The following is a 25687-nucleotide window of genomic DNA, read 5'->3' as shown; positions in this document are numbered from 1 at the left end:
GGGGCGGCGGCAGGAGCCGGAGAGCTCAGCGGCCGCCCGGTCCGGCTCCGGGGCTGCCCTGGGGCTGAGGGCCAGGCCGTGCGGGGCCGGGCCGAGCGCGGGGCCCGGGGGCGGCGGGGCCGCCGAGCGCGGGGCCCTGCTGCCCCCTGCCGGGCGGCGCCCGCCAAGCACCCGCCGCCCGGTGCCGCGGGCAGGGCCTGCGAGGGACGAGGTGCGCGGCCCTGCCACCTTCGGATGCTGCCCGCCGCCTCCGCTCGTCCCCTCAGTCCCTGTCCTGTTTCTGACCCGCCTGAAGTCCTCCTGTACCTGTAACCAGGCTGCCAGATGGGATCCTGGACGTGTCCCCATCGTGGCTATAGTTACGTGTTGCTCAGGGGTCAAGGCCTGCGGCAGGGATGGTGCTGGGGAGTCGCTGCTGAGGTGATCAGGAGCTCCCTTTGTTCCAATCCCTCCTACCATCACTGGTATTTTCCTGCCCTGATGCAACGGAACTCAAAGATGCTGCTCTTCACAGGGCCCAGTAGCCCTGACTTGTCCTGGGGCTGTGGAGGATAAGGGACATCCCCCTCCCCATGCCAGCCCACACTGGGTGAGTGCTGAAGGTGGGTGCCTGGAAGCAGCAGCAGGAGGAGATGAGAGGCTGAGGAGAGTGCAGTGCTGAGCTTTGAAGGCACCTGACAGGCTGTCGGGGCGCTGCCAGCCGCGCTGACAGCCGGGTACAGACACCCCCCCGCCACTGCTGCGCTCTGATCACAGGCTTGCTGTCACTTCAAAGCGCCCGCCAGGTGCAGGTGGGTTCCCATGTAGCCTCCCACCCCATGATTCCACTCCTCCTGACCCACAGTTTTGCCTCTCCCACCCCACCTGGCCCAGATGCACTGAGGTCCTCAGTTCCAGGGACAGGGATACCAAGGTAGACAAGGTCCCAAGCAGCACTGGCAGTAGGTGATGGCCCCCCGGGGCTGTCACTGTCTTGCCTCTGTGAGGCAGAGTCCTCAGCTGCAGAGCAGACACAGTTAGGGACCCTAGAGGTCCAGGCAGTGTTTGTGACTGTAGTAAAATGCATGGCAAGGGACAAGGAGGAAGAGCTGAGGTGCAACATTCCTAGGCAAAGGGTTCACACAGTGTGCCTGAGACAGGTCATCACTATCCAGACACAGATACCCACCATGCTGGGACACTGGGGGCTCCCAGTTCAGGTCGCCTGGGGTAAAACAACACACACCCCTGTCCCAACCCAGCTTGAAAAGGAATTTTCCATTCCTGAATGCAGGTTAGGGAAAGGCGTGTTTGTAGCAACCCCCTCCTCTCCCTCCCCTCACCCATCACCAAGGCAGCTCAGAAAGGCGTCTGCTGTGTTCGTCACCAGGAAGGTGCAGAGCAAAAGCCTCCCAGGAGGGAGAGATCCCTGGAGGGGACCAGGGACCCTGGGCAGCCTCAGGGGCAGCCCGCAGCCCACTTTCCAGAGGAGCCACCCTGAATGCAGCCATGCCGCTGTCCCTTGCCTGCTGCCAGGACGGGGAAGTTCTGACATCACCCCAGGACAGCAGCACGCCCCAGCTCGTTGTTGGCATCCTGCGAGCCACCCGGATCCCTGGGCTGCACTACATGTGTACCCGGCCACAGACCCGCCTGCGCCGTCTGCTCTGGAGCCTGGCATTCCTGGCCTCCGCCGGGATGCTGGCCACCGGCACCGCCGACCGCCTGCACCACCTGCTCTCGCGCCCCGTGCACACCCGCGCACGCCTCGCCTGGGCACCCCAGCTCCGCTTCCCGGCTGTCACCCTCTGCAACCCCAACCGGGCACGCTTCCTGCACCTCACCAAGCCCGACCTCTACTCGGTGGGAGAGTGGCTGGGGCTGGCCCGGGAGAATCACTCGCTGGTGCCCGAGATGCTGGCCGTGCTGGGGGAGGACCAGCGTGCCTGGCTGACACGTCTGGCCAACTACTCGCGCTTCTTGCCGCCCCGCCGCTCCGAGCGCACCATGCAGAGCTTCTTTCACCGCCTCGGCCACCAGATTGAGGACATGCTGGTGGAGTGTCGCTTTCAGGGAGAGCGCTGTGGCCCCCAGCACTTCACTCCCGTGAGTTCCCTCATGGAAGGTGCAGGGCAGCTGGGCTGCCCTATGGGTACTGGGAGTTATACTTCACCCCCACTCCAGCAAGGGTGGAGGGGGGGCTGAGTGGGGAGTCAGGCTGAGATGAGACTTTCCAAAGGTCATGCAAGACTGTACCTTCCTTCCATCACCTCCATGGAACTGGAGAGGAGTTTCTGGATCTCATCCTGCTTGCAGAATACTCGATCAGATCCCTGCCTGCTCTCTTACTGCTGCTCTCTCCATCCCTAGGTCTACACACGCTATGGTAAGTGCTACACCTTCAATGGGGATCGGAGGAATCCACGTGTGACCCGCCAAGGTGGCATGGGCAACGGGCTGGAGATCATGCTGGATATTCAGCAGGAGGAGTACCTGCCCATCTGGAGAGAGACCAGTAAGTGGGGCTATGGCTCAGGCAGGGCACAGGTGAGGGGTGCTAGGATGCAGAGTTGCTGGGCAAGCAGAGCACCCTGTGAGGGGGCTATGGATAAAGCAGGGCATCAGAGGGATGCAGGTGCTGGGTTGGTGCAGGCATGCAGCACCTCTGTCCTCCTCCCACAGACGAGACATCATTTGAAGCTGGCATCCGGGTCCAGATCCACAGCCAGGATGAGCCACCCTATATCCATCAGCTGGGCTTTGGTGTCTCACCTGGCTTCCAGACCTTTGTGTCCTGCCAGGAGCAGCGGGTAAGGCAGGATGCCCCACAGCCCCAGGGAGGTGCCTGTGGGTACTCAGCCCAGCACAGCCCCGCAGCAATGCCCTTCGCACCCCAACAGCTCACCTACCTGCCACAGCCGTGGGGGAACTGCCGGGCCAGCATGCAGGGGGAGCAGCTGCTGCCCGGCTACGACACCTACAGCATCGCTGCCTGCCGCCTCCAGTGTGAGAAGGAGGCCGTGGTGCAGAGCTGCCACTGCCGTATGGTCCATATGCCAGGTGAGGGGTGTGCATGATGTGAGGAGTGAGGGGTGCCCCACTTCCCCAACAGTCCTGCTGAGGTTGCCCCAACTCCCTGCAGTCTGCACCCAAAGATCACCTCTGCCTCAACACTCTGCACCCAAAGATTCCCCTCGCCCCACCCCGCTCCACCCAGGGACCATCCTGTCCTCTCCACATGCTGGGTCAGCCCCTGTCCTACTCTCCTTACACCACAGGTCAGCCCCTTCCCTGTTTGCCTTATACCTGGGCCACATCTGCCACAACCAACCTGCACCCAAGGGTCACTCATCCCCATTCCCTCTGCACCCTGTCCCACTACCTCCAAGGGACTGAGTCAAGATTGGGGGGGGCAGAATTTGGCCAGACTCCCCTCCTCCCAGCCGTCTGCTTCTCCACAGGCAATGAGTCCATCTGCTCCCCTAATGTGTACATCGAGTGTGCTGACCACACGCTGGGTATGTGCAGCAGTGAGTGGGCATCTAGGGGCTGGCCAAGTGCCCCAGGGAGGGGGCTGGAGATTGTGGCTGTGCCAATGGGTGTCTGTCCCCAGATGCAGCAGTGGAGGACAGCCAGGAGCGCTGCAGCTGCCCCACACCATGCAACCTGACACGCTATGGCAAGGAGATCTCCATGGTCCGCATCCCCAACAAGGGCTCAGCACGCTACCTCGCCCGCAAGTACAACAAGAATGAGACCTACATTCGGTAAGTTGCCAGCACTGGGGTATTCCACGGGGGTGGGCAGGGGGCTGGGGACCTGGGGAACTTCCACTCTACTCCTGGAAGCATGCAGAGAGAGAGTCCTGGCTTACTTGGTCTCTGCAGTATCCTCTGTGCAGGGGTGTTTTCACTAGAGCTTCTTCCCGACTTGTCCAATCTTCCCAGCCCTCCTGCCAGCACCTGCCCACCCCACTGCCTCTCCTGGCCTGGGACATGCCCCATCCATGTCCCCACTGCACCAGCCTGAATAATTCATGAGGGCCATGGGAGCACCTGGGACCACCTGGAAGCTGGAGGGCTGGGGGACACAGGAGGTTTGTGGGAAGTGGTCCAGGAGGGTTGATGACCAGCCCTCTTTGCTGAGCTCTGTGGTCTCCCCACAGGGAGAACTTCCTGGTGCTGGACATCTTCTTTGAGGCGCTCAACTACGAAGCCATTGAGCAGAAGAAAGCCTATGACCTTGCTGGGCTTCTTGGTGAATCCCCTTGCCTTCCTGTGGGGCCCTAAGGCGTGGAGCTTTGGGTCCCAGCCCTGGGAAGTCGGGGGTCGGGTGGAGGAGGGATCACACAGAGCAGCAGCCAGCCATGGGTTGGCTGAAGAGTGGAATGCTGCTGACCATCCGCTATCCTGCATGTCCCCCACTCCCTCCGTCCTGCTGACCCTGCCCCATGACTGCTCTGTCCCCCACCATCTGGCAGCCCTGGCACTGCCTGCTGCCCTGCTGGCCCACTCCAGTCTTCCAGTAGGCTGCACAGAATCTCCTGTTGACCATCTTCCCTTCCTTCTCCCCAGGGGACATCGGGGGGCAGATGGGCCTGTTCATCGGTGCCAGCATTCTCACCATCTTGGAGATCCTGGACTACATCTATGAGGTATGCTTAGCCTTCGGGGATGTATCTCAGCAGTGGGTGCAGAGACAGGCTTCCTGGGGAGGGCATAAAATGTGTGGCCACCCCAGAGGGCTATAACAGCCCCCAAATTAGGGAACATCCAGAGGAAGGCAGTGGAAGGAGAATGGGTCCCTCAGCATTCCTCAGTGACTTGAGGATAGGGAGGGTGGTAGGCCAAGGTACTGTCCCACTGTCCCTGGGTGAGAAGGGGAGCAGGGAGGAGTTCCATGTGGACTGGGATGTCCACACACAGGGTGCTACCTGTGTGCAGGTCTGGGTCTGACCCCCCATCTACACCCAGGTGATCCGAGATAAGGTGAGCCGGGTCCTGCGCCGCTCCAAGCCACCTCTGAAGAAGCCCTCGGGCAGCATCGCCACACTGGGATTGGAGGAGATGAAGGACCAGGTACCCCTGCAGGGCTGGGCTGCCTGGATGCTACAATGACAGGGCCTGGCCATGTGTCTGCCCCCACCCCAGGGGGAAGAGACATCATCCCAAGATCGAGGCTCTTGGGATCTTTGTGGCTTTCCATTTGTTGCCTTCAGGGTGCAGAGCCAGGGCACTCCCAGGGAGGCAGGGAGCTGGGTGTCCTCCAGGGAGCTCCTGTGGACAGGCTGTGATGGGTGGGAGGGCTAGGGAGGTGGCACGGTGCATGGAGTCTGTGCCCACCCTATTGACTGCCATCCCCACAGAGCCCCTGTGAGACACTGGGTCGGCACGTGGAGGGAGCCTACAATGCGGGCATCCTGCCAAACCACCACCACCGCCACCACTACCCTCATCAGGGAGTCTTCGAGGACTTCGCCTGCTAGGCAAGATTGGGACTGGGGGGCAGCCCCATCACCCCCCTCCCCAGCATCCTCATGGAGAGGAACCGCGGCACTGGGTGCGGTGGGCACGGGCCCCTGCCTTCCCCACCCCACTGCCAGGACCAGCCACACTGTTCGCCCCCAGTGATGCCACTGGAGCTGCCTCAGCACTGGCACTGGAGCAGCCCCCCGGCCCTTTTGCCTGTCCCCTCTGCTTGCCCCTAGCACGTGGGCTCAGCCCAGTTTCAAGCACACAGCGTGGAGGGGGATGGGCGTGCCAGTGGGGTTTGGAGGAGCAGCAGGTGTGGCCCAGAGAGGCCCTGGTGCTGCAGAGCATGAAGTGGGTAAGCTAAGGTTCCTGTGAGCCCCTCCAGGCCCTCCCCTGCTGACTCCTCCTGGGTGGTGGTCTCTGCCCTGCATGGTTTTCTCCAGGAGAGAGACATGCCTGGAACAGCTTCCCTCTGCCCAGGAACCACCTCCCCCCCTTCCTGCTGCAGGGCAGGGCAGCGTTGCAGGGCACCCCTCTGAGCAGCATGGCCCCTGTGGCCTGCCCAGGGACACCCCAGCTGCAACCACATCTGCATGGCACCACCCTGACCCCTGGCACCACCACCACCACTGTGACATGGCCCTAAACATCTGCCCACCCTTGCCCAACCTCATGCAGTCTCTCAGGGCTGCAGCCCCTACATCACTGTTCCCAGCCAGACCCCTGCACTGTGACTCCCCCTGCCACTCCAGTGTTGACCCACAACAATCCCCAGTCATTTCAGCACTGCAAACCTACTGCCTCCCCTGTCTCCTCCCCCAGTCTGTTGTGAACCCATCCTCTCCTTGCCCAGGTATTGCCCAGAGTGGCTCATCCCTTGGCATAGCTGCCCGGCACAGCCCAAGCAGCATGGTGGGTCCTGCCCTCACTCCCCTGCCTATCGCTGCTCTTTTGCACTGTGCACGTACCCCTTGCCATGCTCCCAGCCCCAGGTGCTGAGCACCCGCTGTGCCTCCCCTAGACTGTACATGATTAGGAGGGTGCTCCGTACCCAGCACTGCCCAGACAGCCACAGTCCAACCCGCTGGCCGGAGCCTTGGCCAAAACTGGCGCACACAGTCCTCCTGCCTGCCCTGAGATGGCGGGACCCACGGCAAGACGCAAGGCAGGACCCGCAGCACTTCCCCTGTCCTGTTGTACATTGCCTCCACCCCCTCCACTGTAGCAGCAGACACCAGCGCAGGGCAAACTGCCCCAAAATATCTCAGGAGGGGGGGCGAGCTGGCAAAGCGCCCCTCAACGCACACTTGGCAGAGGGGGACCCCAGGGCAGGAATTTGGGATCTCTGGGGAGGGCTGGGGTTGAGCCATGCAGCCTCTGGCCCTGCTAGTTTGGTCCCCATCCATCTGGTGCCCACAGACGAAACATGGCCATGCTGTGCCATGCCCAAAGCCATAGATGCAGGAGGAGCCATCATCCTTGCCGCCCTCAAGGCCCCACCCATGGGAGGCACAGGGCAGGGACCAGGGCACCAGCAGCCTTGGCTCTGGGTATGCATGGTTCAACAGCTCCCCCAAAGTATGCACCCACGTGTAAGCATGTTCCCTTTGGGTGCAAGCACCCAGTTGCGTGGTGTTCCATGTTCCCCTGCATGGGGGGATAGACAGTGAGCCTCCCAGCAGGCCAGCCACACTGGTGCTCCCCAGGGAGCAGATATTTCCAAGTGTCTGCTTGGCACAACATCTGCCAGCCTGTCCACAAGGCAATGGGCTCCCGCAGCCTCCTTAAGAAGAAGCCGTGCTGGCTCCCCATGGGGTTCCCATATGCCAACCTGCAAGCAGGAGGGTCCCCAGAGGGGTGCCACATGTTATCCCAGGAACGTGCCACGGCCATGCCAGCCAGCCTTACACCAAGGTCTCCTGCGGCAAGGGGGGGACACAGGATGTGTCCCCTGCCTGCCAGCTGGAGCAGCAGGCCCTGAGCAGGGTGGGCATGGGCATCATGGTGGGACGGCCAGCACGAACTGCCCTTGTGCTGGTGAATGTGAGAGATGTGTGTCACTGTTTTATAAATGTACAAATGCTCCCTAATAAAGAGGCACAAGTAGGTCCAGAGATGCCTGCAAGGGCTGATGGGGCAGACATGCGTGAGACACTACCCTAGAGGAGAGGTGGTGGTGGGACCCAGGGAACACTTTACAGCCCTGCCCTCATGTACAGGGGGTGCAGGGTAAAACTGAAACGGGAGACAGAGGGTGGGTGGAGGGGAAGGGGGACCCTGCTGGGACTTTCCCTGGCAGAGGTGCTCCTCCAGCTCCTGCCTTCTCCAGAACTTTCTCCATCTGCCCCAGCTACCCTGCAGCACAAAGGGGACACACTAAGAAACAGAAGCTGACCACTTGGTGAAGGCGGCCAGCACCAGGCACCACAGGTTTCCCTCTACACCAGTGAGGGCTGAAAAAGCCTGAGTTAACTGGGTGCAGTGGGGACACAGGGCCACATCTCACAGCTCACACCATGCCCTGTGAGAAGAGGACTGAGCTTGGGTGCTAAAGGGAAAAGCAGGGTAATAGCTACATCCACCACATCTTGTTATCATCAAGTAGGAAGACATCCAGTCTTCTTTGAGATGAGAATGTCCCTGCCACCAGATTCTGATCCATGTGCCCCTCCAGGATGCCCCATCATTTCACCTGCACCAAGGTGGTAACTGGGAGCTCATAGTGTCTCCTGCTCTGCAGTGAAGATGTGTAACAGGAGCTGAGCAAGGAGAGCAGGATTATGTGGTGAGCCCAGGAGGTCCTTCCTCAGGATGTCCTCCAGCTCCTCCAGCACCATACACAGGAGTGAAGAATGGCAGAGCTTTGTGCATGGCCCATCCCAGCTTCTATGCCAACAAAGAGGCCTCAGGACCCTTCCCAGGAGCCCTGTAGTGATGACCTAATGAAGATTTGACGTATGTTTTTCTCTGTTGCTCTCAACACCTCTATTCTTTAATTTGATGACTTCTAGGTGGTATCTAGAAGTGACAGCTCCTGTAGGGTCTCCCACCTCTCCAAACAGGACAGGCAGGTGACGTGAACCCAGCACCATCCCTGCCTGTGACATACCTCATGTCCCAGTGCAAATAGCACTGGGCTGAGAAGGGCCGGTGGGACGACCCTGGTTTAGCACCCCAGGGTTAACCACAAACCCCACTGCTATGGCTCCTGCGTGCCCCCTTCCATGCTGTGTGCCTGTTCAAGGGCCACCAGGGGCATGGTCCTCCCCAGAGATGGAGATGCTGCCACCTGGGGCTCACCCAGCACCGCGCTGCTTGAAACACCTGTAATGAGCCACATGAAATAGCTGGGGCATAATTAGAAGGGGATCCACTACAGTGAAACAGGCCCTTAATTTTAATGAGCACAGTACTCTGGACAAATGCCAAGTATCTGATCACAGCAGGATTGGCTGTGCTGGCAACAGCTTCTGTCACTGTAGAGGTGACAACCCCAGAAGACACAGCAGGAATGGCAGTAGGGAGTAGGCACCAGGATGGAGCAGGCAGCAAGGATCTCTTCCATCTATGGGGCAGACATCTCCTCTGGGCACTTTCCAACATGCCTCCACTGCCAGAAACAGTAATTACAGCTGTTCTCATAGAAAAGCTGCATTTCAAAGAAAAAAAAAAAATCCAGCTTGGGAGCAGAGGGTTTGGAAGGAAGCCCCAAAATGCAATGGGACATAGCCTCATTGCTGTCACCTCCTCCCCAAGCATCTCCTGCCTGGAGATGCTGATGGTGACAGGCAACACCTGGAGAAAGGAGTGACTCTCAGCATGTCTGTATGATGTGCAAATCCCAAGCTCACTGCTCTGCTCTCTGATAATTTGTCCATGACCCCCTTGCTGGAAAAATGGACTGGTGGTGCCAAACAGTCAGGCCAGGCAAATGACACACAGCACTCACCTTTCAGCACTCAGCCCCTGACAGTGGGCAAGGAGGCTGGAAAAACCAAGGAGGCAATTAAAAGTCCAAACAAGCTGCCTGCCTCTTCCCCCAGTGCCAGAGCTTCAGGGTCTTGCATTCCGCCAATACTGGGGTGGTGTGGCCCCAGAGGGGACATCCCTGGGCATAGCCAGACATGCTGGCACCCCACGGAAGGAAACCCTTGCAGGCAGGCACACACTGACAGCAGCTCTGCCTGCACCTACAGCTTTCCTTCTTCATTGAAATGCTTTAATTTCCCTGAGCTCGGCCAGAAAAAATCCTAACCAAAGCCCCTCACACCCTCCAGAGGGGCTAAGCAGTATGTTGGACATCCAAGGCACAGGATGCAGGCCCAGCTTGGCACATCCCTGTCCACTCCTCCTCAAGCAGACCAGCTCCTTCTGCCTTCATTTAGAGACAGGAGGAAATGTTTGCTGGAGTTGGGTCCTGGCCTGTGGTTGGTAGAGCTGCTCCTGCAGGACAGGCACCAGCGGCCCCTTCCCAAAGCAAGCACAGGCAAGAAAGGGCATTGCATTTCCCTTTGTCCTCCAGCCCTTTCCTGGTGTGGCCACAATTCCCATGTCCTCCCAAAGGTCAGCTATCAAACTGATTAATATTGCTGGGGCTGAAGTAGTTTTGCCACAGAGTGTAACACAGCCTGAAGTGACCCAAGCAGGGCTAGAGAAGTAGGTTTTGCCTTCCCTGCTCACAGGCTCACTGTTGTGTTTGCATACACAGGAAAACAAACCATGGCGGGGAGAACAGCAGTAGCTTGAGTTTTCTCCAGTTTGAGTCTCTTTCTTTGTAAAGTGCAGAAATGAGAGAGGAGGCAGGAGGGAAGGCAGGTGCCACTCAGGGCCAGTGTATTCAGACATTTCTTCTTGTGCTTTAGAGTGTTCTGAACCACCCCTTCCTTCACTCTCTCTTCTGAAAAACTTTCCAAGAGGAAGTTGCTCTGTCTCTCCTGATTGCTGTGGTGAGCCAGTAACACTTAGAAAATTGCCACATGGGAAGCAGAAGCCTACAACGCAGGAGACAAGTTTTCTCCTCCCTCATTTGTAAAATTGACCTTTCACAGCCCTACCTCCGCAACTGGGTAAGTGCAGAAATGCACACATTGTATGAAAGTGCCGGTTAAGCCTGAAAAGGGATCACGGAATGTCTCTGTTTTCTCAGCCGCCCACATCAGCACCCAGGGCTGCTCCTCCTGCCCCTTTCAAAGGTGTCACTGTCCCAGTCTGGCACCTCGTCTGCACCTGCCAGCCCTATGAGGGCAGGAGAGGGGCAAAGAGCATCTGTGCCCATGTCCCTATCGTCACAGGTCTCTGCCACATCCCAGTGAGCACAGATGGCACTCACTTCACAGCTAGCACTCACCTTGCTCACATCACCAACCTACTTCCCAAAGTTTTGCACATCCTTCTTTGGGGTTTCATCATGTTTTGATGCTGCAAATAGCCTGGCAAACACTAAAACAGCTTCAAACCCTGCCAGCTCCCTTGAAAAGGGAGCAGTAACCGTGCTGGGAGTCCCACAAGCACTGTCATTTGCTCATACATATGTCATAGCAGGAAGCCTCTGCTGGTATTGATAGTGCAGAGCGTTAAGTATGCAAATACCTTTAATTCGGTCTGGGCAAACAGCAGTGAGGCAAGAGCAACTTTATCTAGACAGTCTCATGATAATTAAATGACAAGTCTGGGTTTTTTTTCACAACCAACTTGATTTGAAGCCGCTTTATTACCATTTGGATACTCTTCTAATGCCTAATCACATCTTACTACTTGGTCTGCTTTTCAGAGGATAAATGCATCTGTAACACCTGCATCTGCCTCGTGCCCTCTGCCCCAGATTTCCACTTGAAGGGAATTAAGGATATGCTCAGGGAAGATCAAAAATAGAAATACTCAGAACAAGCTAACAGTTACTGTCTGAAATATAATAACATTATATTTAAACATATACACTCCTACACCATGGATACAGAGACTGGAGCAGGAAGAGATGAATGAGGTATCCTTGGAAAAGGCATACCACACAGCCCAGGGTCTCTCCATGAGTTTTGCTGAGTGCTAGCAGCCTTGATAAGTAATAGAGAGTAGGTTCAGTTAATTTTCTTGGGGGTGTCTCTTTAATACATGTGTTTCATGAAGCAGTAAAACATGATGAGTAAAGGGCTGGTGGGAAGGGCACATGGAGTCATGAAAATCATGCCTGGAGCAAGCAGCATGGGCAGGGGACACAGTCCCCACACCTCATAATGCAAATAAGGAGCTGTAGGTGATGAAACAGTCCAGGACAGGACCACAGTGCTCTACCCACCTAAGAACTGGAAAACACAAGTGCTGAGAAGCCCTGAAATGTAAAATAGCCCAAAAAAAGAATGAGAGCAATGCAAAGAGAGCAGATCTGGCATCACTGATCCAACACAGTGCTCAGATTCAGTTTCTGGCCTGAGAGTTTCCTTCAGAGCTGATCGCAGATCCTAGAGGGCAGTTCACTTCACTTGAGCAGCCTCTGCTCTGACATGGGCCAGGAGTCCCCCATTACTCACATACAGGCTTTTACAGAGACAGCAGATGTGGGAGGACACACAGCTGCACCAACCCTTTACTGGTGCTTTTCCACCCACTGACAGGGCTGAGGAGGACTGGTCAGTGGGACCACAAATTTATAGCAACAGGAAAGACAGGGCAGTCAACAAGTTGCACTGGACTTGCCAAGTGAGGGGGTTCAGCATTCTGCCACACCACCAATGAGGGCAGCAGGTAGCTACAGCAGGACAGCCCCAGAGACCATGAGCATCAGAGGAAGTGCAGGACTTCTGCTGCAAGCTGCAGCAGTTAAAGCAGGTATTTCAAAGTGTCTGCTTGGAACAACATTTGCCAGCCTGTCCATAAGGCAATGGGCTCCCACAGCCTCCATAGAAGCAGGAGGCATCTCCCTGCTCAAGTAAAGGATGTTGCGGGTGCTTGGGTAAGGAAGCATCTCTATATAGAACCTGTACAGCCAGCTGCAGACAGAACTTCTACAAGCAGCCAGCACCTACCACCACAAAGACCCCCAGCAGAACACCCACAGTTGCCTCATGAGAGAATCAGCCAGACCCACCAGTACATCTCTCAATTTTATTAGTGTAAATGCACCCCATCCCCCCTCCTTTCCCCCCTATTAAATACAAACCAGGAGCAGAGAGTGGCTCCTCAGTCGCTTTCTCCTTAGGAGATGCACAGCCAAACCCTCTGCCATGCCCATCAGTGTCAGGAACAATGTCCCTTGACTCTGAGGGCAGCCCCACAGTGGGGAGGGATCCCACCTCTGTCAGGAGGCTCTCGTCTGAGGCTGTGACCTCCGACGTCCTATCAATACTGCGAAGGCCAAAGCGGCCTGGGTCATGGTTCCCATGGGGAGCAGCTCACGGTAAGAGAAATCAGCAGGATCCCCTCTGGCACCCCCTACACCCACTGGCCCCAGGGGCCCAAGTTCCTCACACCCCAGCCAGCCAGGAGCACTCCAGCTCATTGCCAAGTGGCAAAACCCCAAAACCAATATCCTTATTGCTCTTTTGGGATGGGATGTGCCCCATTCCACTGTCCAAGCTTGTGGCAGGCACAGGGACATGTTCCTCCCTGTACAACCAGGCCTATGCTCCAAAGGAGCAAGGGGCACAGTCCTGTCCCAGGTCACTGGGAGAACTACGAGGGATCACTCCAGGCCCTGTGGCAGTCACAGCCCTGCAGAAGGGGGACTTTGGGCTCTACATTCCCCCACTTAAGGGGGGACAGCAAGAGACAGGGCAGCCTATCTCCCCAGTGCCCAGCAGCAGGGCCAGGACAGAGGGATGGGGCCAGCAGCCAGCAGCTCTGGATGAGGAGCCAGGCGTTCCAGCAGCTCAGTGACTCTGACCCCATCTTGCCCGGGGTCTGCACAGCCATAGCTGCTTGAGAAAGACCCAGGCACCCTGGCCTGGCAGACCCCGGCCTGGGGAGCCCGAGTGGGGCAAGTCACGAGCTTGGACACCACCAATCTCTGCAGCCACTGCAGAAGGAAGACAGATTTGGGCAAGAGAAGAAGTGGAGCGGGCAGGCAGGCATAACATGGCAGGGCCAGCCCCTCCACCATCCAGGGTTCAGGTGCTGTTCCCCTGCTCCTGCTCAAAAAGGACCATGGCCAACTGGGAGCGAGAGCCTATGCCCTCCAGGCTGCTCTGCACACAGCGGTGGTAGATGTCCTCGCTGAGCCTGGGGTTGCAGGCCTGGTGTCGGTAGCGCTGCAGCAGGGCAGGCTCCACAGCCCGGAAGACATGGAGGTTGGAGTACTTGATGAACATGTCATAGATGTCCAGGGTCTCCAGGATGTCCTCGTTCTCCTGCACATCCCCCGCCATGCGGGTGCGTGCTGCCATGTAGTCGGCATTGTAGAAGCAGGCTTCATGGAAGACATCACGGTCAAAGCGCCCCATGTCCCTCAGCAGGTCCAGCGTGGTGGGTGGCACCTGGTTGTGGTAAGCAATGGCTGGGTTGTAGCCCTGGAAGTGGATGGGGAAGAAAACCTGCCAGTTGTTTATGGTGTTCATCCGGCAGCGGTTAAGGAAGTCAATAGTGACCTCTGTCCCCACGCCAGCCACAAAGAAAAGTGTGTCCACAGGATGCTTCTTGGAGATAATGTCCATGACCTTGATTTGGGAGGGTGCATCTGTCTTAACACTGATCCAGGGGATCTTTACCTCTGCATACTTGCGCTCATACTCAGTGATCTGGGACTTCACAGAGGCAAAGATGTCATTCTGGGTGACCTGCTGGGCCTCAAAGGGGTCATAGATGAACAGGAAGGTGAGCACTGCATTCTCACTGCTCTCAAAAGCAGCTGCCGCATAAGCCTCCAGAAAGCGGGCAGCGTAGTCCCGGTCATGGGCTGTCAGTGGCAGGATGACATTGATGCGACTGGCCTCTGTCACATAGGGCATGGGGATGATCTCCACCTCGCTGAGGGGCCGCACCAGGTGCACTCGCTTAGTGATGGAGCGGCTGCGCCCCTTCTGGGTGACCACCTCCACCTGAAGGTCCAGCGTGTACTCCATGCCACGTGTGGGGTCAAAGCGCCGGTACCCGTTCACCAGCTGCTGCTTGCGGACGTGGAGCACTGGCTGGTACTTGCGGTTCAGCTCCTCCATGGCCGTGGCCACCACATCGGCCACGTCCGCCAGATCCGCACCATGCAGCTCACACTTGGGGGAGCCATCCACACAGGCATAGACCTGCTCCTCTGTGAAGTAGTCCCAGCGCAGAACCTCAAAGCGAGTTTTGGGCTGGAACGGGGGCGGTATGCCAATGGGCCATGTGGCGACGTGGTCCCCGTCTGCAGACAGGCTGCTGGCATTCTGGATCTCCATCTGCAAGACAAGAGATGGAGGAGTGAGAGCCAAGGCAGGCACAAGCAGGTCTTCCAGCTCTGGCAGCACTTAAGCTGATTTCTGATACTCAGAGATTAGCCAGAGCTGGCTGAAAAAACAGTACCAGAACAACTCTGCCCTCAACCAAACTCTTGTCCAGCACCTCAGGTTTTCACCCCCAACCTACCCAGCCTTTGTGACAGACCTCTGCACCCTTCTGGCTTCATTATCCTGAACCACCGCTGCATCTCCAGGACCCATCTAGGTCCAAAGCTGCTTTCCAGACAGCACCACTGCCTCTATAGCCACATGAGCTCAGCTGATTCTGTCCAACAACAGGATCAGGTGAGAAACCCACAGAGAAACCAGAAAGCCCACAGGGATGACGAATAGAACCAAGACCCTCCCAGCCAAGCCAGATCTCACCTGGAGCTGCTGGATCTCCTGATAAGTTCTCTCAAGCTCCACCTGTGCAAAGTACTTGTGCAACCGGTACATCTGGAGAGGATCCAGCACAGGGTGGACAGTGAAGGCGCTCTGGAAACGGAGGTCGGTCTCCCGTTCAGGGTCTGCGTTCTTCCCCAGCTCAAAATAGTGGTAATGCAGACCCTGTGCCAGCCAGGAGAGATAGGTCACAGCCAGCCCCAACCTGTATTCCCACACCACCAGATGCCAGCACAGCAAGCTCAAAGGAGGTCAGGGTGCAACAGCTAGTCCTCCCAGGGTTGAGAGAGCCCACAGGGAGGAGGGAAAACACTGGGCCAGGATCCAGCCATCTCTGCTGCAGGACCTACCTCATGTTCCTCAGCACAGTTGACACCTGTGTAGTCAATGATGCAGCGGCCCAGCCACTCATCAGGCCGGGCACTGAGGATGTCATTGCGGCAGCTCTCCAGGTGCTGCTGCAGGAGCAGGAGGAGGCTGCGAGACAGCAAGTAGCCAAACCCTCCATAGCAAAAACGTCCCTCAGTGTCCCCGCCGATGAACTCCTCAGGACGACCCAGGTATAGGTGGGTGTCAATGCTGAGGTGGGCGACCAGGCGGCTGATGCGGTGAGCCTCCGTGTAGGTATCATCCTGCACCAGGAAGAACCAGTCGAAATCGTTCATGTAGTGGTCCAGAAGGTACCTGATGGTCTGGTACATGTTCCAGATGGGCCGCTCATCACTGTGCGTCACCACGGTCATGCCATGGGGCACCTTGCGGCCCCGCGTGCCAGTGAAGTACACCAGGCGCTCCAGGCGGTGGGCCAGTGTGCGGTTGACAGCCACCCCCAGCGTGTTCAGCGTGCTCTTGGAGGTCAGCACACCCACGAAGAGCCGCTGCCGCATCCCCAGCTCTGTGCTAATGTACCGGGTCCTGCAAGAAGAAGACAATGTATGGCCCCTAAGGCACTGCATCCCACCCCAGCCTGCACCCTCCCTGTTGTAACCAATGGCACCGACCTCAGTTCCTCTGCAGGAACTGCTCCCAGGCTTCAGCCACGCACACAAGATAACACCCCAGTGTCACCACCTGTGTCAGAGGCACTGCAGAGCACTTTGCTGAGGTCCCCCATCAACTTGAGACCAAAGGGAACCCTACCTTCCCATAAGCTGGGAGTCCAGCTCAAAACAGATGCTCTCAAAAGGCTGAGCACAGCTAAAAGGAGGAAACAGCACAAACCAGCTCTAGCAGGGACATGACCCACCAGACACCCCACTCAGGAGACTAGCCCCAGCCAGGTCTGAACTAGGAACCACCTTCCTGCCACCCCTTGCCAGTCATACTACTCTAAAGCAGGCAGGCAGGAGAGCCCATGCTTCCCTCCCTGGGAAGCCAGGCCCCACACAGGTTGCAAAGCCAGCAAAGGGGCTGGTTGTGGCCCCCCTCGCCACCACGACCCCCAGCTGTTGCACTCACAATGACTTTCAGGTTTAATTCTCCCAGTCTGGCGTAGTAGCAGGAAGCGACCCCCCCATCACATCCCCCAACCGCTGCCGGGTACACAGTGGCCCCATTCAGCCCCCTTCATCCACCCACCACCTCGCCAGGACAAGGAGGCCCTTTCACTGCCTGTTCCCTGTCAGCCGGGGGACGCTGGGATGGGGTTGCAGCCGACTCTGGAGCAGGCTGGTGTTTACAGCACTAGGTGGGGACGTGCCACCACGAGAGGGGTCCATAGTCAGACAGGAGGGGACCGTCGCAGGGTGCTCGGCAGCACGTGCTGCAGCAGGCAACCTTCGCGCAGCGGGCACCAGCATGGGCAGGAGGCTCTTCGCTGGGGGCTGGGGGTAAGGTGAAGTCAGGCACAGGGGAGGAAAGGTAGCAGCTGGGAAAGGCACTCTCAGTGAGAAAAAACCCGTCTGCAGCCCTAGGTGGCTGAAAGGAGGGCAAAGCATACCGCTGAGCCTTCTGTAAAGCCCCCCTTTAAAGCCCCCCAGACCCGGCAAGGCAGGTACCTGAAGCTCGCCTGCAGCTACCCCCAGATACACCGCAGTGAGCGGCGGCCCAAGTCCCCCAGCCCGGCCCGGCCCCTCCGCACCTGACGGCCTTCTTGGCGGCCCTGCCGGGGCTGGGTGGGCGGTAGGGCACAACGCGGGGCTCCCAGTTGTCAGCGCCCAGAGCGGCGGGCACGGCGTTGGGCCTGCGCGCCGCGTTGCCGTTGGCGGGGCCGGGGGGCGGCGCAGGGCCGCCGTCGGGGTGCGGGCGGGCGGCGGGGCGCGGCGGCGGCCCGCAGGGCTCCTCCACCCAAGTGACGCTGAGCAGGCTGAGGGTGAAGCCCAGCGAGACGCCGATGGCGACGGGCCCGGCGGGCCGCAGCACCGACAACACCAGCGACAGCCGCATGGCCGGAACGGGAACGGGAACGGGACCGGGACCGGGACCAGGACCGGCTGCCGCTGGCGGCGCCGCCGTCCGACGTGTCACCCGCGGGCCCCGCCCTGCCCGCGTCACCCGCCCCGACCAATGGCCCGCGCTGCGACCGATGCGTCACGGGGCGGGGCGGCCAATCGGGGCGGGGCAGGCGTGGGGGTGGGGTCAGGTTGCCGGGAGACCGCGGTGCAGCGGCCGGGCCGGGAGCGGCGCGGTGGGGCCGCGCCGCACCACGGAGCCCCCGGCGGTGCGGGACGGCAGGGCAGCGCCTCAGGGCGCGGCTGCCGGCTCACAGAGAGGAAAGCGCATCCTCCGGGGGCCGGCACCTGAGAAGGCTTTAAGGCGCATTTCCCCGGCCTTTTGTGCCCGGGACACGAGGGGCCGTGTGTCCCCTCCCCGGGACAACCCAAATCACGGCGCTGGTGAAGTCGTGGTGGTGTTGAACCGCCGCGTTCTCCAAACCGCTCCCCGAAGGTCGTTCCTTCGGTGTGGTCGGGGGGAAGAGTGGGGGCTGAGTATTTGAGGTCAGAGCAGCACAGTGTGGGCTGCGGGCTGCAGGCGGCAGCTGGGCACACCGGGTGCCTGGGGAGTAGGCATACCAGGAGAGCAAACGGTGGCTGGAAGATCTTTGGATGCACAGAAGCAAACCATCCCGGGGTAGGAGGAGACAGACATCAGGAGATCCCAGCAGCAGGGACTCTTATGTGTTTCAAAAGGGAGCAAAGGGAGCTCCCCCAGCTGGGGTCGGGTCACCATCCCACTTTGAGCTGTGTTGCAGTATAGATCCACCACCGCACCGGCCACCAGAAAGAGTCCCCGGGGCAGACAAAGCTGAAGGAACTCTATCAGGGCAGAGTTTGCTGTACAAACGGAGCTTCCAGCACAGGAATGATCCAAGTCAGAAGCTGCAAGGCAAGCAGCCCTACATGGCCGCTCAGTGCCCAGCCCTGCTGAATAAGGGCAAGAAGGAGAACTTGGTGTTTCCGCCCATTCCCAGGCCATGGCTTCACTTCCACAGTCTTGCAGCCGTTGGGACTCTCAAGTGCCTTTGGATTTACTCTGGGCGGAGAGTGCGTTCCACCCTCCCCGTGGAACACAGCCCACTTGCCCTGGGGAGCACCAGCAGCCACAGAGCACTGCAGGGCACTGAGGGCACATGGGGGCCCACTCAGCCCTAGGATCTCTTTCATTTTCTAAAACAAAGCAGCCTATTTTCATTGGAAAGAAGTTGGCAGCATCCCACCCCCCTGAGATACTCGATCATCATCCAAGCCCGGCTGCTTTTCATAGGCCTTTTTACTCTTGAATAGACCAAGACAAGCAATAGGCAAAAGCAGTCACGTGGATGGCAGTTTAATGAAGAAATATAAAAACCAAAATCAGAGAGAACGTGACGGGATGAGGAAATACCAGAAGGAAAAAAAGGTGCAGAGCTAAGAAAGGAACAGAGATCTTCTGTGCACACAGGTGAAAAAACAGCCGTGATGATTAAAAAATCAAAGTATCCTGTTCTCTGTACGTAGAAAAATGCATTAGAAATAGATGTGTTTGATTTCCTTTATGTGTTGGAATATTTAACTTTAGCCACCTTATACAAACCCAGATCATTTTATGTGAGTGATGAGAAGTTTCATTCTGAAATGATCCTGTTGATCTGAACTTATATTCAGACAGAGGTGCAGATCAGAGAAAGTAATGAAGTTTTCAGACTCTGAGCTAGGGAAACATGCATGGGAAGCTGAGGGCAGAGCACACAGCTCCCCAGGGCTTGCCTGGCAGTGGCTGAGCCCAGGGCCCCCATGCCTGGTGGCCTTGGAAGATTCTGTAGGGAGGCAGCAGGAAGGCAGCAGTGCCGTTCCTCCAGCAGCCCCTTCTCAGCCCCCCGCCAGCTGCAGCTCCCGCCTTTGTCTCCCCAGTGTTGGCATGGGACTGGGAAGGGGCTGCCAGGGGGAATGGTAGCTGCTGCCAAGAGTCTTCTGTGTGCTAGGATTTCCCGGGGGTCCCTAGGCACTACAGCCAGGAGGTGCCAGCTCCAGAGAGTCCTGTCTCTGCAGAGCACTGTGTCCCCCCACCTGCTTGCCATGCTGTATCTTCCATCTGCTCATGGGGAACGAGTGGGCAGCTGCTCTAGATGCCCCGGACGTGTGCATTTGCCTGCTCTTGAACGCAGGCAGTCCAGTCCCCGTGGCACTAGCACAACCCCTTGCACACTGCACTGTCAGCTCCCACCTGACACAAGATTATCCTGCAGTTCCTACGTCCACACCCCTGCACCCTGTACTCCTCTGTGCCTGCACACTGTGCCGAGGGGCTTGCAGCCCTCGCAGCCACTGCATGCCAAGCACATGGCACACATGGCTCAGCCCGGGGTGTGCTGTGCCACACTGCACATCCAGCCTTGGGCTGAGTGGCCGGCACACGCCGTGGGACATGACATGCCATCCCAGTGCACACCCCAATGGGCACCCCAATGTACGCTCCAGTGCACCCCCAATTTACACTCCAGTGCACCCCCCAATTTACACCCTAGTTTACACCCCAATGTACACCTCAGTGCGCAGCCGAGTACACCACCACTTTACACTCCAGTGTGCACCCCCAATATGCACCTCACTTTACACCCCAGGGTAAACCCCAGGGTAAACCCCAGTGCACACTCCAGTTTACACCTCACTGCGCACCCCAACGTGCACCCCAATGCACCCCCAATTTACTCCACCGAGGCCCCGCCCCCTGCCGAGGCCCCGCCCCGGGCCCCGAGGCCCCGCCCCCGGCGCGCGGTGACGGCACGGTGACGTCAGCGGAGCTGTCCGCTCAGCACCGCGCGGCGGCCGCGCCGCCACCATGCGCGGGGTCCGCGGCCGGGAGCGCCGGGAGCGCCGGGAGCGCCGGGCGCCGCGGGGCCGCCGCCGCTGCCGCGCCGGGAGCGCAGGTGGGAGCGGGCGGAGCGGCAGAGGGGGGGCAGCAGGAGGGGATCCGGCAGGCGGGTGACGCTCCGGGCCCCTCGGGGGAAGGGCTGGGGCATCTGGCTCCCGATTCTTCCCTCGTCCGGCGGAGCGAGCGCGGAGCCTAGGATGGGCGTGCGGGGGACCCGGCGTAGCGCCCCCGGGACCCCCGCCCCGAACAAAGAGAGGGGCGGAGCGGCCCCACGGCCCGGCGGCCTTTGCGGCCGTCGCTCGGCAACGCCGCGCCCGCCCCGGCGGCCCGGGGCCCGGCAGCCCGGCGGGGGCGGCGATGGGGGCGCCGCGGCGGGGCTCTGCCCCGGGCGCTGCCCCGGCTCCCGCCGCGCTGTGGCCTGCGGGGAGGGGAGGGGGTTCGGGGGGCCCGGGGCGGGCGGCAGCAGGTGGGTAAGTCCCGGCGCCAATGAGCAGGCGCTGGGCTCCCCTAGCAACAGTGCCCGCGCCAATGGGCGCCGCGAGCCGCCCGCACCGCTGCCCGCAGCCCTGCCCGGCGCCCCGGCATCCCGTGCCATCCCAGGCCATCCCATGCCATCCCCGCACCGGCCGGCCAGCCAGCCGTGCCGTGCCGCATCCCCGGTCCCCTGGGCCGGCAGAGCCCTGCTCTCACTCCACACACCATCGCCCATCCCCACCAGCGTCGCTCCTGGGCTCTGCGGGTAAAGTCCAATCCTGCTTAGCGTCCCCCCGGGGGCTCGAGCAGGGGCCCAGCAGTTGGCTGCCCGCTCCCTACCCGCCTGCTTCCTTGGGATTAGGCTCTGTGCTCGGCTTCCCCACGGGGATTTGCCCTGTCTGGTGTTGCCTTCCCCAGCCAAAGGGAGGAAGGAGGTTGTCGGCAAGGGATGAGGTGCCAGTGGAGCCTGTCTGGGCAGCAGCAAGGTGCTGGGCAGCAGGAAGCCATGACTCCAGCCTTTGCCCTCTTCCCAGCTCCTTCCCAGAGCGCTGCTTTTGTGAGCTGTCCTGAACTGGCCGCATAAACTTGGCACTTGGAAGGAGTGATGCTGGCCTGGGGACAATTTGTGACAATAAACCCATTCTAAACCAACTGAGCCTGTGAAGGGACTAGGGGAGTGAAAGGGTGATGGAACTGGCTCCAGGTGGGAGCAGGCAGACGGATGCTGTAATTAGGTTTAAACTGAAGCTGGATCAGTCTTTGTAGGGGATTATGACCCCTCCGTCTGTGTAGGCGCTGCAGGGGGCCCAGTAACTGTTTGCTCAGCATCCCAGCACAGCCACAGCATTACGGGTGAGCCCTTGGGTAAGGGGCAGTGCCAGTTACAGCTGGTGCCCTTCCAGCCCCCTGGATTGGCATGGGAGGGCTGGATCTAGTGTGAAGGCCCAATTTGTTTTTACAAGGACAGTGGGAGCTGGAGCAGAGATGAAAAATAGCCAGAAATATGATTAGAGGATTGGAGAAAATGCCTTGGAGTACAAGCTTAAAGAGCTCAATCTGTTTAGCCTATAAAAATAGAAGACTGAGGGGTGACTTAATTACTGAGCATAATTACTTCACAGTCAGAAAATACCAAGTTGTGGAAGTCTCCTGTTAATCGAGCAGGAAAAGGGTGCCGGAGAGGCATGAGCAGGAAAATTGAAACCACAGACAAATTATTGAGTGACACGAAGCTCCCGGGGGTACAGGCAGGCTCTCTGGGGACAGCACATCCCTTCAGCCACACACTGGGTGACAGTCTGCACCTCCACTGATGAGGCTGTTCCCCCATTCACTCCCTTCCTACCCACGTAGTGGGGGGACGGAGCAGGATTTCTGGTGGCTGGGTGCTGAGTGGTGGATCGCTGTCGGGCACATGCCACCAGTTCCTCCATTCTCCTTGTCTCTCTCCCACCAGGTGGGGCGGGTGCCAGGACACAGTTCTGCCGGCGACCTATGAAGCAGGAGTGGAGATTTTGATACCTCTCCCAGGAGTCCCCAGAGCCATGACTGCAACTGTGCAGACGCTGCGGTTCAAGCTGCTGCCGCATGAGCCAGGCCAGGAGTGGGGGCACAGCTGCCAGCAGGAAATTGAGCGCCGCTACCAGGTGGTGCCCTCGGTGGTGTGCGCCATGTGCTGCCTTTTTGGCATCATCTACTGCTTTTTCGGTGAGCCAGGCCAGCCTGACTGCTGGTGGGGCAGTTGGGGAGGAGGGCAGAGGAGACCTGGGGAGTGCTGGCTATCCACTCCCTGACTATGGTGGTCTCTCCACAGGCTACCGCTGCTTCAAGGCTGTCATGTTCCTGACGGGGCTGATGTTCGGCTCTATCATCATCTTCATGCTGTGCTACAAGGAGCGGGTGCTGGACACACAGCTGAGCGTGGAGGCCTCAGTGGGCATTGGCTTGGGCATCGGAGTCTTGTGTGGGCTGGTCACCATGCTGGTGCGCAGCGTTGGCCTCTTCATGGTGGGGCTGCTCCTGGGGCTGCTGCTGGCGGTGGCCACGCTGGTGGTGATGGAGCAATTCTACCACCCACCAACGGTGTGGATCCCCATCGCACTGCTCTTGGGTGTGGGGATGCTCTTTGCTGTCCTCACCCTACAGTGGCAGCGCTTCTTCACCACCCTCTCCACCGCCGTCTTCGGCAGCGCCATCATGACTGTCACTGTCGACTACTTCATTGAGCTCTTTCTCCTGGTGCAGTACATCTATGAGCGTATCAAGGTGGCCCCTGCTCGCCCCGTGTGCTGGTACAGCTGGGTTATCCTGGGCATCTGGCCACTCCTCACCACACTGGGTGTCCTGGTCCAGTGGAAGGTCACAGCTGAGGGCTACTCCCATACAGAAGGTGCGTGGGGAGTGGGGCAGATGGGCATAGCAAAAGGGTGAGTGTAGGAGCTGGGAACCTGGGGAGTGGGGTGGATGTTTCCAGCACCTGGTTCACAAGGACAGATACGGGGTTCAGGACTCTGTGGCAGCACACCACCCAAGGGTGGCCTGGTTGCACAAAGTTGGTGCTGGTTTGGCTGCGGGGATCATTTGGATGTGCTCCCCAGTGCTTACAGGCCACTTTGTTCCACAGTGATTATCAGCCGGCAGCAGCGCCGTGTGCAACTGATGCGCATCAAGCAGCGGGAAGACCGAAAGGAGAAGAAGAAGAAGCGGAGACCCCACCACCCACCACCCCACCAGCACAAAGCCCACCCCCCTGAGCCTGCTTACCGCCGCAAGCCCAACCCTGTGCGCCGCTTTGATGGGGACGTGCTCTCTCCCGTGAGTCCCACAGCCAGGGTAGAGATCTCCCCCAGTCTCCACAGCCATTCCTTCTCCATACGGGTGGGCTGGGGCGTGAAGAGGTGCTCAGGCACCAGCTAACATCTGAGCTCCTTGAGGGATGAGACTGAGGTGTCCCAGAGACTGAGCAACTCAAGAAGGGCTAAGCTGGGCCATTACTACCATGGAGCACTTCAGCCTTTGCAAGCAAATGAAAACTGCTGGCCAAGAGCACTGTGGGCATAATAGAAACAAGCAGTAGGCAAGGTGCAAAATGCCCAGGGGAGGGATAAGGCTGTGCACCCTGCTGTGGCTAGCCACTGGAGGGCCCGAGTGCTGGGGATTATACTGGGCTGTTTTTGAGGGAGGCCAGGGAGGGGCTGCAGCAGCTTTTAGGGTGGGGTGAGGTGGAGTGGTCCAGGAGCAGAGCCCCCCTCACTTTCTGTTCCCCCTCTCACAGAGCTACATCCAGAGTTTCCGAGAGCGGCAGACAGGACCATCACTGAACAGCCTCATCGCCAGCTCCCATGCTGTGGTGGACCTGGACTATGACTGCAGCTCCACCGTGCCCCTCACCACGGGCTCTGGCCCTGCTGTGAGGGTATAAGCCAACCCAGTGACCTCGAGCAACACCAGCACCCCAGCCTGCTCTGACAGAACCCCTGAGACAGGCAGGGCTTTGTCCTCAGCCCCAGGTGGCCACATGTGGCTTGGGGCTGCAGATGGAGACCCTTCTTGGAGACACATGGGACTTGTCTGGGGAAGCCCCAGCTGCCTGTGGGACCCAAAGGTGCTGGGGAAGCCCTTTGGCAGGGACTCAGCCCAAGGACCAGAACTCATGGACATGCAGTGCCAGTGGCTCTGCTGGGGTGGTGGGTCCCCGAGCCCCCACTGCTGTGCGTTACCCTATGACCCGGGCACGCTCATCCTGCATCTTAACATTTACCCATATTTGAGTCCCCCCCCTTCCCAAAAGCAGCTCCTCATGCCTGCCCCCACCCCACTGCACCCCCAGCAACTCCCCAAGTGCCTGTTTCCTTTGTCCTTTCCTCAAAGAGCAGGTCCCATGGCCCTTTTCCCAGCAGGGAATCCCCTGAGCATGTGTGCCCTGTCCCACCCTGTCCCCAAGAGCAGCTCCCAGGCAGTGCTTCCCAAAACCTGCCTTCTCAGAAGATCCTCCTGCCCTAGCCACCCTCCCTACACCCAGAGCGGCTCGACACTCCTTCTTCCCAAGCTGGACTGGGGTGGTCCTGAGGCAGAGACTGCCACAGCCATGTGGTTCCCAAGGTGATGCTGGCAATTGGTGCCTGTCCATCAGGAGCTGCACTGGCAGGGTGCATCCCCCACAAAGTGTTTTGATGGGAGACAGGACACTGGCTCCAGCCTTTGGGAAAAGGCTGGGCTGCCTCAGGGATGCGGGGACCCCTGCAGCATCAGAGACCGTCGCTGTTTTGCTGGCGACTGGATTTTTATAGTGGCCGGGGGACCCTGGGGCAGGGCAGGGCAGGAGCCCCTGCCCAGAGCACTGCTGCGGGCAGGGGCTCACGCCTTGTATATATTTCTCTTGCTGTGATTTGTATTAACTTATTACGGAGTGAGCCAGGATTTCCCCATGGCCAGGCAGGCAGGATGGTGGTGAGACTGGACCGGGGAGCCCTCTGCTTTGGGAGCCCCCCAAGCCCAGCCCAGCCCAGCTGGCCCCGCTGCCCCAGGAACTGCATGTTTCTGCCAGGCACCCCCTTCCTGCAGCATTGTGCTGCCATCCCCCTTTTCAGTCTCTTTTGTAAATGTGCCAAATGCTGCTGAGGCCTCGGCCACACAGTAAAGAGCCTTTCGGAGTCTGGCGTGCAAAGC

The 25687-nt window shown here is 59.1% G+C and overlaps 3 protein-coding genes across 4 annotated transcripts in view; 2 read left to right on the top strand and 1 right to left on the bottom strand.

The window, feature by feature from the left end:
- The window catches only part of ASIC4 (acid sensing ion channel subunit family member 4), a 62521-nt gene extending 54959 nt beyond the window's left edge, over nt 1-7562 (top strand). For both annotated transcript variants that reach the window (XM_066190095.1, XM_066190096.1), the window contains exons 2-10: nt 2350-2494; nt 2662-2789; nt 2880-3039; nt 3441-3497; nt 3593-3746; nt 4145-4236; nt 4554-4633; nt 4953-5057; nt 5345-7562. In XM_066190095.1, the coding sequence (XP_066046192.1) occupies nt 2350-2494; nt 2662-2789; nt 2880-3039; nt 3441-3497; nt 3593-3746; nt 4145-4236; nt 4554-4633; nt 4953-5057; nt 5345-5464 (1041 nt within the window). In that variant the 3' untranslated portion in view covers nt 5465-7562. The remainder of the gene's footprint in view (nt 1-2349; nt 2495-2661; nt 2790-2879; nt 3040-3440; nt 3498-3592; nt 3747-4144; nt 4237-4553; nt 4634-4952; nt 5058-5344) is intronic.
- Nucleotides 7563-12568: 5006 nt separating this feature from the next.
- On the bottom strand, nt 12569-17641 carry CHPF (chondroitin polymerizing factor). The gene is made up of 4 exons (XM_066190094.1): nt 17337-17641; nt 15607-16171; nt 15239-15421; nt 12569-14812 (listed from the first exon to the last, which is right to left on the bottom strand). The coding sequence occupies exons 1-4, from the start codon at nt 17639-17641 to the stop codon at nt 13550-13552; spliced, it is 2316 nt and encodes a 771-aa protein (XP_066046191.1). The 3' UTR covers nt 12569-13549.
- A 2899-nt stretch (nt 17642-20540) lies between these two features.
- On the top strand, nt 20541-25671 carry TMEM198 (transmembrane protein 198). Its single transcript, XM_066190092.1, has 5 exons — nt 20541-20600; nt 22476-22726; nt 22833-23408; nt 23643-23833; nt 24294-25671. The coding sequence occupies exons 2-5, from the start codon at nt 22564-22566 to the stop codon at nt 24438-24440; spliced, it is 1077 nt and encodes a 358-aa protein (XP_066046189.1). The 5' UTR covers nt 20541-20600; nt 22476-22563; the 3' UTR covers nt 24441-25671.
- Nucleotides 25672-25687: the final 16 nt, after the last annotated feature.

This window comes from Chamaea fasciata, unplaced genomic scaffold (genome assembly GCF_029207755.1).
Source record: "Chamaea fasciata isolate MVZ Bird 193981 ecotype frontalis unplaced genomic scaffold, bChaFas1.0.hap1 SCAF_8, whole genome shotgun sequence".
Taxonomy (NCBI): Eukaryota; Metazoa; Chordata; class Aves; order Passeriformes; family Sylviidae; genus Chamaea; species Chamaea fasciata.
Note: the sequence above shows the minus strand (reverse complement) of the source record. Positions and strands in the feature narration are given on the sequence as shown.

Coding starts and splice junctions, on each gene's coding strand:
- TMEM198 (XM_066190092.1), top strand. CDS start 22,564: ATGACTGCAACTGTGCAGACGCTGCGGTTCAAGCTGCTGCCGCATGAG. Junction 22,727..22,832: donor CATCATCTACTGCTTTTTCG/GTGAGCCAGGCC, acceptor GTCTCTCCACAG/GCTACCGCTGCTTCAAGGCT. Junction 23,834..24,293: donor ATGGGGACGTGCTCTCTCCC/GTGAGTCCCACA, acceptor CCCCTCTCACAG/AGCTACATCCAGAGTTTCCG.
- CHPF (XM_066190094.1), bottom strand. CDS start 17,641: ATGCGGCTGTCGCTGGTGTTGTCGGTGCTGCGGCCCGCCGGGCCCGTC. Junction 16,172..17,336: donor GCCGCCAAGAAGGCCGTCAG/GTGCGGAGGGGC, acceptor TTCTTCTTGCAG/GACCCGGTACATTAGCACAG. Junction 15,422..15,606: donor ACTGTGCTGAGGAACATGAG/GTAGGTCCTGCA, acceptor TGGCTGGCACAG/GGTCTGCATTACCACTATTT.